The 13,936-nt window shown below is 39.6% G+C and overlaps 1 protein-coding gene across 6 annotated transcripts in view; it reads right to left on the minus strand.

The window, feature by feature from the left end:
• TTC39B (tetratricopeptide repeat domain 39B) overlaps positions 1–13,936 on the minus strand; it is a 70,010-nt gene that overhangs the window by 35,014 nt on the left and 21,060 nt on the right. For 4 of the 6 annotated variants that reach the window (XM_048503295.1, XM_048503296.1, XM_048503298.1 and 1 more), the window contains 4 exons: positions 10,254–10,358; positions 9,117–9,248; positions 6,989–7,065; positions 2,500–2,567 (listed from right to left, as the gene is read on the minus strand). In XM_048503295.1, coding sequence (XP_048359252.1) covers positions 2,500–2,567; positions 6,989–7,065; positions 9,117–9,248; positions 10,254–10,358 — 382 coding nt within the window. Of the gene's footprint in view, positions 1–2,499; positions 2,568–6,988; positions 7,066–9,116; positions 9,249–10,253; positions 10,359–12,148; positions 12,263–13,936 lie in introns of those variants that run through there. The other 2 variants (XM_048503299.1, XM_048503300.1) reach the window with 2 other exon arrangements.

Consider the following 13,936-nt stretch of genomic DNA (forward strand, 5'->3'; position numbering starts at 1 on the left):
CCCGCTCTGGAGATACCAAGGTCGCCACCCTGAACTGCATCCTCTGGGTCAGTGTATTTACCATATAATAAATACATGTAGCTACAGTGACCTTTTGCTTAAAATGTGCATGTTATCCTCACACAGGGCAGTTTCAGTTTTTTTCTATATATGCCAATGAAGATAAGTCTACTACGCACAATAACCAAGTCCAGGTTATCATTGGCAAGGAATTGTAAAGAGAAGAATAGTAATTACAATAATTTGCCCCAAATTATAAATGAAGTCTTTTTTAGTTCGCAGTTTGTATCCAATGGCTATTTTCTACCATAAGAAGAACACTTCCACTGGAATAGGATTGTGGAATAGGACACCAATGAAATACAGGAGAAGAAAGTAGAAAAAAATCCAATTTCATGAGCTCAACACCACCCACAGCTCTTATTGGATACTGGCCATTGTGTCCAATTATATTCATATTTTATCACAAAGAAACAAATTAACTTTGAAGAAATGGAACGCTAAACAATGGCATCTGTACTCATATTACTTAATGATTTATTAAGGATATCCAAGATAAGAACGAAGGTGGACTAGCCTGAAGCCCAACTGCCAGTTCAATCATATCAATACTGGCACTTGCTTCACTTTTCAATTGATGCCAAGTGGTAGGATGCCCGAGTTTCTAGCTAGCCTGTTCAGCCAGTTTAGGTATCAAGATACATAAAAATATTTTGGCAAATGACAACTGGTGAGCTTGCCATCACATTATGTTTTACCTACTCTTAGTATTAGCCTATTTATTCTTCATTTTTGCTGTCTATTTCTGTTATTTTATTTATTTATTTAATTTCTAAACCGCCCTCCCCCTAGGGGCTCAGGGCGGTGAACAACAATGATAAAACAACTTAAAAACATACCATAAAAACTGAATCACAAAAATATTGCTATCCCTGCACATGTAGGTAATCTTTGGAGCCTCTACATGACTTCACAGAGATAAACAACCACAGGGAAAAGGTAAGATTAACTGGGCTTTTACATAAAGTGAACCAGTAGTTGTTTGAACAACCATAGCTGCACTTTTTCCCAGTAGCTACAATTGCAGAGACAGCTGCTAGCTCCCACACACATAGGAGTAACTGGGCCATACTGTGCCTGGTGTGCACTCTGCGGTTTCAGCACCCCCCCCCTTAGTTCAGCCTGAAAGTGCAGGCTGGAAAAAACAGCCTGTTCACTTGAGGAGGAGGAGGAGGAGGAGGAGGAGGAGGAGGAGAAGAATTTGGATTTCTATCCCCCCTTTCTCTCCTGCAGGGCTCTCCTTGGGGCTTGCAAGGTCTCCTGGGAAGTGTAGTTCCCACCAGGCCGTTTTCAGTCTCAAGTGAACAGGCCGCTTTTCCAGCCTGCACTTTCAGGCTGAACTAAGATAAGTGTGGGGGACGGGGGGGGGGTGAGTTCTGGGTCCCCCAGCCATGCGCCCAATGCAATGCACACACCCCACCCACTGGTAACTCCGCCTCTGTCCACACATACAGTCTAAATCACATCTGTATTTTCATATGTTCTCAATGAGGAATCTGAAAATAAGATTTGCCCAAAGTATCTTGTCAAAAACTGTTTATAATTAATATTATGGTTACTATGGTAAAGGTCCTTTCATGGAAATAACCATAAAGCAGTGGCTTCTGTCTGCAGGGTGTAGTATAAACCTTACTGTACAGGTAAAGGTAAATGGCCACAGTTTCAAGCCAAGAGACCTCCTTTGTTTAACAATATCAGATGAAAGAAATAGATGGCAAAATTTGCAAATACAAAACAAATGTATTAAACACTTCAAAATCCAGAGCAAGAAGCCAAGCATACTTCAAAATCACTACATAGTTTAGCAACATAATGGCAAACTCACACACTGATATTTGCAAAATACTGTACTTTTGTCAGGAAATTATCTTCCTCATAATTATGTTAGTAGTGGTAGACATTATAAGGACAAAAGAGAAAACTATAAAAACCAGAATGACAGAACATATTCTGTTACAGTGTACTGGAACACTTTTCTCTACCATCATTGCTGCTTCTGCTTATGGGGAAAAAGAGAGTTGTCTTCAAGAGAACATGCTCATGCATTCTGGATTTTTTTAAGGAACCAGGAATTATTTTGTATAAGTGATAAGACATGGAGAAACAGAGAAGACTGTTCCCACCCTTGTCAGTCTTCCTGAGTAGCATGCGACAATGAAGAAAAGGCTAGGACAGCAGGCTAGGACAGCTGTGGATATATCAGAAACTGGACACAGGGCATCATGGGACCAGTGCCTGGAATAGGCATAATATGGGATGCACATGGTACAACAACATTTTAAAAATGAAAAACATTTTGTCTGGACACATTTTATAGCAGCACATAAATTGCATCCTTACTAAGTTGCATCATTCTTATTTGAACAAAATAAATAGTGGGTTACAGTGTATTCCAATCACATATGCACATATATTACTGAGGTGTGAAGACTATATTACCTGAACAAATGTCAGTGCCGCTTTCTGTAGTAAGCACTCAGCATAACAGATTTCTGCATGCATTTCCTCTGTTACAGAAAAAAACCATATGATGTAACACAGTGGTTCCCAAACTTTTTCAGACTACAACCCCTTAGTTTCCAGGACACATCCCTAGTGCGCCCCCCCCCCCCCCAACACACATATGAACAGTCTACTGAAAATTCAAAACAACAACGAGGAGAGTGCTACTGCTTTCCCTTTTTAAAAATCTTGCCTTGCAAAGCAATAAGGATGGAGCTGTTTGCCTTGGCTACCCTGCCCCTCCCCAGGGCTTGATGACAAGGAGAGTGCTGCTGTTTTTCCTTTTAACAACTCTTGCCTTGCAAAGCAGTGGTGATGGAGCTCTTTGCCTTGGCTCCTGACCATCCCACCCTGGAGAGTGCTTTAAAACTCACAAGTCACCACATGGCAAGACCTTTTTTCTGCCAGTTGACCCTGGAATCCCTGCTCCCTACTGCCTCCCTACTGTCACAAAATTCCTCACTGCCCCCTTGATGTTTCCACTGCCCCCAGGGGGCAGTACTGCCCCCTTTAGGAATCCCTAATATAACAATTATTATATTTAAAGTATAAAAGAATGGTATTAAATAGTTGTTTCCTGAACACATTTATCTAATTTACATTTTTATCATATTCAGTTGCTTATATTATTTATGTTAATGGTCCATTATTGTTGTGTGTGTGTTTTGCCACAGATTCCAGGAAATGATAAAATACAAGTTAAATACTTTACATATTTAGGTGTGGTTTTCCAGTTGACTGAGTTGTGGAGAGACTGAGCTATTCCAGGGGCTAAGAATGCCCATAGAATGATCTCAGCCATCCTGAGATTTTTCTTTAGAAAAGTGGCTTCCTAAACCCTCACAGTAATTTAGGTTTTCCAGGGAAAGCTGGTTGCTCAATGTATGGCTTCCAGCTCTGCCTTTCCAAAAATCTTCACCCCCTGGAAGAAGTGCAACCCACGTTTTAACAATCAATATTTAGAGTCCCTCAATGCACACCAAATGAGAGCCAGCGTGGTGTAGTGGTAAAAAGCAGGTGGACTCTAATCTGGAGAACTGGGTTGGATTCTGCACTCCTCCACATGAGCAGAGAAGTCTTATCTGGTGAATCAGATCTGCTTTGACACACCTACATTCCTGCTGGGTGACTGTGGGCTAGTCACAGTTCATTCAGAACTTTCTCAGGCCCATCTACCTCACAAGGTATATGCTGTGGGGAGAGGAAGGGAAAGAAGTTTGTAAGTCCCTTTGAGTCTCCTTACAGGAGAGAAAGGGGGATGTAAATCGAAACTCAGGATGGAAGCAGGGATGGTCTTACTCAAGGCACACACCTGAATTCAAGCAACCGCTTACTAGTTAAAACTAACCTCCCAGGGACTAACACTTCTTATTCTTTGAGATAACTATCACACAATTGGCTGAAAACTGTTTAAAGGAAACTGCAAGAATACAGTTTCATCACTTCAGACAGGTTACATCTAGGCCTTCAGAAAGTCAAAGAAACACTTTAGCAACAGATTTGGGACCTGGCCCTTCAGTCTGATAGGGTCTGAATGGAGCAGCATCCTGTCACAACCTTTCCAGAAACCCTTTCTTGCTGAGATTAGAAGTCCCTAAATACCCAAGAATATTTGGTATTTGGCACTTCAATGTCGTGCCCCTCAGCCTTATTGTAAGGCAGATACTTCTGTATTCCTCAATGTGTGCCCCTGCCAAATGGGAAAGGTTGAGACTATAGAGCAAGTACTATTGCACTACTCCTACTATAATAATATTTGTTCACAATATATCTCCCCAGTGTTGGCAAACTCCACAGGAGGATTAGAGTGGTTTTCCACCTGCCTCCTCTCTGATCTTTCTTCAGAAATAATATGTAATGTTGCAAAATTTTGTATGAGGGTTAGAAGAATAAATAAGCAGATGGTTAACTCTTAAACAAGGCTGGATTATGACACCTTCAAATCCATTTGCTGATGCTAATATTGTATCTGACTGGGTTTTAAAGCTGGTTTTATATTGAAATAAACTGAATTAATTTTGTCTTCAAGTCACAACTAGCTAGGGTTTTCAAGTCAATAAACATTCAGAGGTGGTTTGCCATTGCCTCCCTCTGCATCGTGCCCCTGGTATTTCTTGGAGGTCTCCCATCCAAATACTTGTCAGGATCGAGGCTGAGAATGTGTTACTGTTACCTCCAATTAATTATCACAGTTCTTCATATGTATCACTACAGTAAAACTTAAAACAACTTAGTAAATTCTCATTTGACTTACCGCAACATAGAAATGTACAAATCTTGGGCTACAATTAGAACTCTGGAGGCCTTTGAGATTTTAGGCAGTACAGTCCTTTTCCTCACTTGCAAAGGGTTCTGATAGCTAGAAGAGTGAGCAGACCTAGATTCCCCCATCCAGGCCGTTAAGAAAATAGCCTGTGCAAATAAGTATCAACCCTAACATTACAGAGCTGGCTTTAAAGAACTGTGCAAATTAAAGAGCTGTGCAAATAGGTATCAACACTAACATTAAAGTCACCTGGCATAAAGGTCTCACTAAATTATGCCTGACGTTTTTGAATAATATGTATAAAAGATAAATATATCTATACAACATTGCTTTTATGTTTTTATGTTTTTATTTGTGGCATTCAGTGATAATGCTATGTACTTGGTGGTCTGTACTGGATTAAAGGTTGAGAGCCACTAGAACAATCTATAAAGTAGGCCTGAATTATTACTATTTATTACATACAGGAAACTGAGGCTTTGTTTGTAGTGGAAATAAAATTTGTACTGGAGACTCTAATTGACTATACTAAACAAGTAAAGTTTATTTGCTAGTTGTTTAAATCAACATAGAACTAAGTGTTTGGGCAAATCATCACTCACTTAGAGAACCAGGAACAATACTAAGCAACTGATGCAACATATTCCAGTGGGGCAAGTTATTTTAGTCTGCTGCATCAGGAACAGAAAGAAATCTTGTGGCACCTATAACACTGGCCGTTTCTGCACGGTCACGCTCAGGGGGGGTGTTGACGCCGACGCACCTCCCAGGACCGTTTGCATGAACGGTCCCAGTAGGGGCGGGGAAGATGGCGCAGCTGTGCCGTCGCCCAAACGCCTTACCGTCCTTCTGACCTTCCGCCACGGCGCCCAGGCCAGGGGACACGGCCCTCTGCCCTGCACGACAGCTCTGGAGTCTCAAGGTTCCAAAAACACCTTTTGTTTCCAATGTAATATAGTAGACTAATTATAAAGACTGGAACAGTTTTTCTTTTGGCAACTCTTACAACTAAAAAAGTGAACCCAATATGAAGGGCCTTTATATTAAAATACAAAAAACATGAAGTCTACAAGTATAAGAGAGAAGCATACCATTTATGTTTTACAAAAAGATCCTTTTTAACACACCAGAAAAAACAACCATTATATAGTCTAACCAAAACTTTGAAATATTTGCAAATACGTAAAAGGTTGCACTGTTAAATATTGAATTACAATAAGACTAATTATCATAGACAGTACTTCTGCAGCCAACAGAATCATTAAAGAGCAACAGTCAAATACACCAGCTGCTAGACTACTGGATAATTTAAAGCTACACTGACAGGCTTCTGGGGGAAACAAAAATAAATCCAAGCAAGGTGCTTTCCATTATTTTTCCCCCTTCCCTGATGGAATCCAAAGGGGCATACATGGGATTCCTTGGAGATCTCACAGCCAGGCACTAAATTAACAATTAATGGATAGTGCTAATTTAATCTCAATATTAAGAGCAGATGACATACTACAGCACAGAATTTTAAATTTTGTAGCCTTTTAGATCCTGAGACCCTAGACCAGAAGGATGCATGACAACAGAAGTGCACTACTCTGCTTTGTAGAGCATGTTCCATTTCCCATGCAACTAAGATAAGCCCTGGAGTGCTGGCAGCGCCACTGGGGCTGGCAGCACTGTCATCACCTTCTGGACCCATGAGGCTGCCAAGTTGGGGCCAAAGGCAGCCTGAAACACTCCCAGCATTTCTGGCCAAGTAAAACTTGCATTTCTGCCCTCTGCCAGCATATCACTACCTTTACAAGCAAACACTTCCCCCCTCCCCACCCCGCCCAGCACACATGCCAAAAATTACAGTAGTGTCGTTAGATTTACTTCACTTATACCCTTTCTCCCCAATGGGGACACAAAGAGGCTTTCATTATTCTTTTGTCCTCCATTTATTTTCCCAACAACCTGTGAGGCAGGTTAGGCTGAGAGTCTGTGACTGGTCCAAGGTCAACCAGCAAGCTTCCATGGCAGAGAAAGAATTCGAACCTGGAATTGCCAGATCCTAGTCTAACATTCTAATTACGATGCCACTAGTGCCATTTCATACTGCCACATGACCAAACAATCTATGAATATGCATTACAGAAATTACAATTCATTCTGTGGTTTTCTTACCTTCACTCATCTGATCTACAGTTTGTTTTGAAACTAAACTGGACAATGATTCCACCACTGTGTTTCTTTTCCTGAATCTACATTAATATGAATGAGAAAGACAATCCGTAAGATCTTACTTTTATCTTGAAACTCTTGCACATTTGCCAAGAATACCAGAGGAGAAACAAGAGCAAAATACAGTGCTAAATAAAACAGGTTAACAATATAGAACAACAATTGAGAGAAGGGATCTAAGCATGATAATACTGAGCCAGCTTGTTGGAGAGAACTTGGAAAAATTGCAGAGTATGCTGCAAACAGATAATTACTATCACTAGCCATTATCCTAGTAGTGCTGATGTTAGCTCATCCTTCCCGATCTCATCTGTTGAAGGGAGAAGAAAAGTTGAAGGGCACTGCTTGCTACCAGTAAAATTCATTTTCTCTCTAGCTGATAGAGTGGGCCAGCCAGTTGAAACCAGTTAAGTCTGGTTTACAAAAAGAACCTGTGGTGGACAGGAGGTTGTCCTCCCATTTAAGGAAAAATCCACCACTCAGATGAGTCTAGGAGTGCTGCTCCAGCATCCAATCACATTTGATAAGGGAATGATATATTAGAGGGAATGAAGAAGGGAGAGTTATTCTCTGCCTCAGCGGACAGAAGGACAGCTCAGGTCTGGCTCAGGAAAAAGAGCACATAGAATGAATGTTAGCCCTTCCTGGTAGAGTGGCACAGCGGTTTAACTTTATCTCTGGGAAAAATGAATGATTAATTGTTAAGCCTGCCTCTGGTGATGACTAGACCTTGTACAATTTAGACTCTGGGAGAAAGGCAGGCTGGTGTGGGTATAATCCTGTGTGTGAGAGAGGATCCAACCTAGTGGCTACTAAGTAAAAGTCTGTTTGTGTCTGAAAGCATTGTAGAAATGTCTAACTACTCTCTGAAGCCATAACCAATTTAAAATTTTGTGCCACAGCCAGATTTCTACTTTATCTACCTGGAGACTTGTGCTGCTGGTTTGTTCCCTTAAAGCCAACCAGCAAACAAATAAATCTTCTTAGTTGTTTACATATTAATCCAGCCTCAATGATCTCAATAATCTTCCTGTGCACCACAAAACTTACCTCACAGCAGGGAACCCAAAGCCTAAACACTCACTACCTGCATAACATCTGGAAACTGAAGAGAAAGTTTATAGTTCAAAATAAACATAAATCCCAAAAACTTTTAGAAGGCTGTGTGCATCCCTCAGTAGGAAAAAAAGTTGTCACAACCCCCCCTCATGAAGTAATCCTAAATCAGGAAAGAGGAGGAAGGCATGGGAAAAAAGAAATGATAAATAAGAATATAAATTTAAAAAGCCAATTGCCAGGTGTGATGGAAAGAACTTGCTCTGAAACCAGACAGGGATGGTTTGGGAAAATCAAGACAGTCCTTCCCACTGATGATCTCAAGTCTTCCAAACTAGGAGAAGGTGCTAACCCAGACACTAAAACTGCCCTCTCCCTTGAGTAGAGAGAAACGATAAGGTGTACATTAACAGTCTTATGATGTGGTTTTCTTTTAGTGCTGCCCAGCAGTTCTAAATTAGAGTCTCTTCTCTACCAAATGGTGTGTATCCAAACCACAAAACTGTAGCATCTCTTTACGTTATTTTAATGAATATTGTAGTCTAACTCTTTTTGAACAGAAACAAAAATATGAGGATGCAAACTGTTGTGGGTTTTCCAAGCTGTGTGGCTGTGGTAAGGTGATTTTAGCTCCTAACGTTTCGTCTGCATCTGTGGCTGGCATCTTCAGAAATATGCCAAAATAAGATGCGTTTCTATCCATGACATAGTGTGGAGTGATTTGTGTGGTTGAGTATCTGTTTTGTCCCCCTCTCCAGTGGGGAGAGGATTAGATACATTTGCAAATGTCCACTCTGAATTGTCACAGAGAGAAATATATTTTACTATGACATGCCTCTGAAAATGCCAGGCACAGACGCAGGCGAAACACTAAAACTATCAGACCACAGTCACACAGCCCAAAAAACCCACAACAGCCAGTTGATTCTGGACGTGGAAACTTTCAGCAATACAATGAGGATACAGAACTCACTACTATTTAAATTTCATCAATGTAAAATTCAGTGATGCTTACTTTTGGCAGGTTTGTAAAGCTTCTTTCATTGTAGCAATTCCCATTTGGATATCCTGCTGTTCAAAAGTCATAGCAGCTTGCATGACTAAAATAGTGCTATATCCAAGGGCATGGTACATACTGCCTTTTGACCTGTTTGGGGAAAAGTTGATATTTCAGTTTACATGGCCTTTTCCTAAATTTATGTGCTCTTTAGCAAAAAATTACACTTTCTGCAAAGTAACTATTTATATACATATGAGTGTACACACTTTTTTCTTTTCACATATAATGCATGCTGTTAGTCTTCCCTTTAGAAAATTATCGCACTGAAAAAACTAATGAGTTCTTTCCAATCTCTGCCAGTTACTTCATTCCTTGGACCTTAGTATTATTTTTGAACCCAGTCCTGGTTTGATATACATACTTTCTCTCAATTACGTGCATACACAACAATGCAGATGATATTTTAAAATCTGAAAAAGGCACAAATTCTAACAGAATATCTAGGTCAGTGGTGGCGAACCTATGGCACAGGTGCCAGAGGTGGCACTCAGAGCCCTCTCTGCGGGCATGCACAAACAGAGTGCCCCCCTCACATCTAGGCTGGCCTGGGCCGCTGGACTCGATTATTAGCATTAAACCTAAGACCTAGTTTTGGGGAAGCAGTGAAGGTAACCCTGTTAAGCGCTGTTAAACCCCACTGATTTTCATGCAAAGAACTAAAGCGTGATCCTTTACCTGGGAGTAAGTTTGGTTGCTGGCAATGGGGCTTGCTTCTCAGTAAACCCTCCTAGGGTCATGATTCACCCATTGGAAGAGTTGCACAGTTGCTTCAAAGCAAAGCCACGACTACCACCAAGCTTACTCCTGAGTAATGCACACCTCTGAACCAACCGTTTTTTCTAAACTAAAACCTCAGTATTCAGGTTAAATTGCCATGTTGGCACTTTGTGATAAATAAGTAGGTTTTGGGTTGCAATCTGGGCACTCGGTCTCGAAAAGGTTTGCCATCGCTGATCTAGGTCATATCAGAGGACTGAAACAAACAACTGCAAAAGATCTGCATGAGCAAAATGGATACAGAAGTAATAAAAATATTGAGATGTTCCATGTAGGAATCGTATGGTCTGGCTTACATTTTTCTATATTACTCACCATGGACGAAGTAATTCCAGAGCTTCTGAGAATTTGTTGTTTAGAAATAAATTTAATGCCATTGTACACTCTTCCAAAGCACACTTAAGATCCATCTTGGTGGCTCTAATAAAATAAACAATGAAAACTAAATCTTAACTAGCAAGTCAGTTTTTATTTGAAGCCAACATACAAACTGCATTTAGTTGTTTTAGTTGTTTTATATACTTTATTTTATTATACCTGTTTCACATATAAGACTAGATAAAATTAGACTGGATTCAGTATGTTTTCTCACCATATTATCTTAAAGTTAAGAAAATAAATATATTTAAGCTAACATTTCAATTAACTAAAAACTAATTATTTATGAGGCCTGCGTATGCAGTGATACCAGGAAAGAACATTGCTCAAAATCTATTTCTAAAATCTTGTTAATGCGTGGAAAACTGTGGAAAATTTAAGTTCCATCAATATCAATGTTTTCTTATTAAAAATAAACTTGATTCAATGGTTGCATTGATTAACCATGTGATTATCTGAAGTAAATTACAAATATGGCAGTTGTCCTAGTAAGAATCACATGATATCAAACATGTGTATATGAAAGAGAGAGCGAGACAAGGAAGAGCATACTTCAGAAACTAAGGAACTGCTTCTCATTAAATAAACAGATATTTTATTTACAACACTGGGGTCATTCAAACTGCTTCAGAGCATTTCCTGGCATACTCTGTATTTAAACAAACAAGTCATGGGAGAAGACAAACTCTTGTCCCCTTTGCAGCAGAAAAACATATTTTTAGAATATCACAAATAGTTAATTTACTACAAGATTTGGACTGGTAAGAATGCAGTGAAGAACCCTCTGTTAATCACAAGCTACAAGATCAGCAATGGGCTGTAGGACTGAACATTTTGTCCTTTTCCAGATCAAATCCTCCACCACTCCTGCCTTAAATATGGTCAACAATTACATCAGCAGCAGTCTTAATCACAGTGGATTCTGATTAGGGGTCTTGTAAGACTCTTAAAGGAATTCGCTCGTCACAATGATGCCCTTGTCTTCTATCTCGACTGTTGATTTCTTGTGAGCTTCCAGAATCTGATCTGCCATTTCTTTGGACTGGAAATAGACAACAATGTTTCTAAACAATCCTTTCACTTTTGTGTTTTTTCATGAGACTCTGTAGATTTTCTCAATTTGAGACAACAATTCTTCTTCTTTCATCTGCAAATGATTGGTCAGGACTGAGGCAATTTTCTTATTTAATTCCTCTTTTGCTGGATCTGAATCTTCTGGAACCTTTCTCAGTCTTAAGGCTTCTCTTTAATTTGATATTCCAATTGAAGAATGTTTCAGTCATGCATTTTAATCTCTGACTGTACAGAGATCACCTCCACCTTCACTTTTTCCTTGGTCTTTTCCATTTTTTCTTCTATTCTTGCTACTTTTTGGAATTAATCTTTCATCTCCTTGATATCCTTACTGAGCTGTGACATTATCTGGAGGATGTTGATATTGACAGAGTCTTTCAGAGAGTCTGTTTCTGTCCTGAGACTTTGCATATTGGCAGATACGATTTTAAGATTTGTGGTATCTCAGTTAATTCAAGAGACACTGAGACTTTTTTGGTTACTGTCATGTCTACTTGATGTCCCAGTTTCCACAGTTTCCCCAAGTTTTCAGACATTTAATGTAGAGTTCAAATTTTCTCTTTGATTGTCATTGTAATAGTAAAGTTGTTCCTTTTCCCATTTTGTTTTGGCAACTCACCAACTGCAAGGGGGAAAAGATCTGGGATTTTTTTTGTCTTAGTGGCTAACTCGTTCTAATGCCTTCTCTAGGATTATCTTTTAGAACAGCTTTCTTTAAACTCTTTTTCTACATTCTGCAGTCGCTCATCATTCCATACCTTTTAGGAAGATCTCCAGGTTTTTGTTGGGCTTATCATCAGCAGAATAAGGAGTCCTCTTCCAATCTTTTAATGTCTTCATTCCATATGAATGGGATGCACAACTTGGATGTTTCCTCCTGAAGGGAGCCAATGACTAAGTTGGAAAAGATGGAAATTGTTGGTTCCTCCAGCTTTTCAAATCCACCAGACCACTACGGTGAGTTTTTCCACATGATCCTACTTGGAGGAGATTACTTCAGGAGTACATGAGCCTGCCCTGGCTCTCCCACCTTTATCTGGAGAGGTTTATGCAGCTCTTTTCAGAACTGCATCCTTGAGTCTCGGTGCCTGGCAAAGCTAGAGCCAAGACAGACACAGTCACCCAGTACTGGATTTCTACTCATGATGGAACTGGACGCAAGGAGAAAATGGTGTGGCAAATTTGCACGAGTGAAAGTTATGTGAAAGATAAACCAATAATAAAATAAAATGAACCTTCAGAATGAAAGGGAAGAATATATTTACTACAAGTCAATCTACACATTATTAATGAGATATTACTTTTTGTAAGGGTGTCTTGAATCCTGGGTTTAACCAATAACCTTTTAAAATCATTTTTAATCATTTAGCCTTTATTTGGCATAAACAGTATAAAATCACATCTAAATTGCATCAAAATACAAACTTGCAACATGTAACAAATGAAGTTGATTCATGCATACTGTTGCTTATGGGATATTTCCAGCAGAAAGTTCGCAGCCATTTTACAGAATGTAGCATCAGAATTATTTAGTAAGAACAATAGTCTGCTTAGTTCATCCAGCTCGCTAGGTATCATAGAAAGCAACCTAGAGCTTAACCAATAACCATTTACCTCCCTTTAGTACTTTACTGCATATGCTCAAAACAATTTTTAAATCTCATTTCAGCCACTAATCACACAATCCTATGAACTCTTTCTTAGGACTAAGTCCATTGGATAGACATGAGTAGAATTCTGAGTAGTTCTCCTTAGGATTGCTCTCTAAATAACGGTTTGGCGTGGATTTCCCCTGCTGAGTACCAACTCACAGCTGTTGAAGCAAGCAGAGCAGTAGATACTGCATCTCCATTTTAACAAGACAGTTACATTAGCTCTTGTCTTCCCCCAGACCTTGAAACACGTCTGCTGGTAGCAGTTCATATCACAACCTTCTAGACAGCTGATTTCAATGCATTCATTCAAAATAAGACTAACTTAAAATCAGTAGCAGCAACTTCTTTCCAGTTAGCTAGATAACTCAGTACTGATAAAACAGAGGTTAACAAACAAAAGCTAATTCAGGCTGCTGAAGAGTTTGCAAGTGATTTCCTGACTTAATCCCATTTGAAGAGCTATTAAACTATACCCTTCCATAATTGAAACTCATATGAATCTTAGTCCCAGTCTTTTATCACAGAAAAAAGAGGTTCACATGCTATATGAAATAACCATCTCAACAGTTAAAAGAAAAAGAATAATGTGGAAGAATGTGGACTTTTTTTAAAAAAAAGTCACAACTGCAGAAGTTTAGGGTTGTACAAAGATGGTCAACTGCCATTAGAGACAAAAAAAAAGGCTTGGAAGTTTTGTGAAAGATGACCATCAAGGAGGCTACAATGATCCACAAAAGTCCCCATCTTGATGGAGGAGGCAAACAGGGAAACTTCAGAGGTGATAGTCCCCTGACAGGGCTTCTGCCTCAAAAGACAACCAGTTATGGGTCAAAGTAGTCCTTTGACCAAGTTAGTTTATGTAAGAACTACATGGGAATTCAGCAATACGAT

This window comes from Sphaerodactylus townsendi, linkage group LG07 (genome assembly GCF_021028975.2).
Source record: "Sphaerodactylus townsendi isolate TG3544 linkage group LG07, MPM_Stown_v2.3, whole genome shotgun sequence".
In the NCBI taxonomy this organism is placed as follows: Eukaryota; Metazoa; Chordata; class Lepidosauria; order Squamata; family Sphaerodactylidae; genus Sphaerodactylus; species Sphaerodactylus townsendi.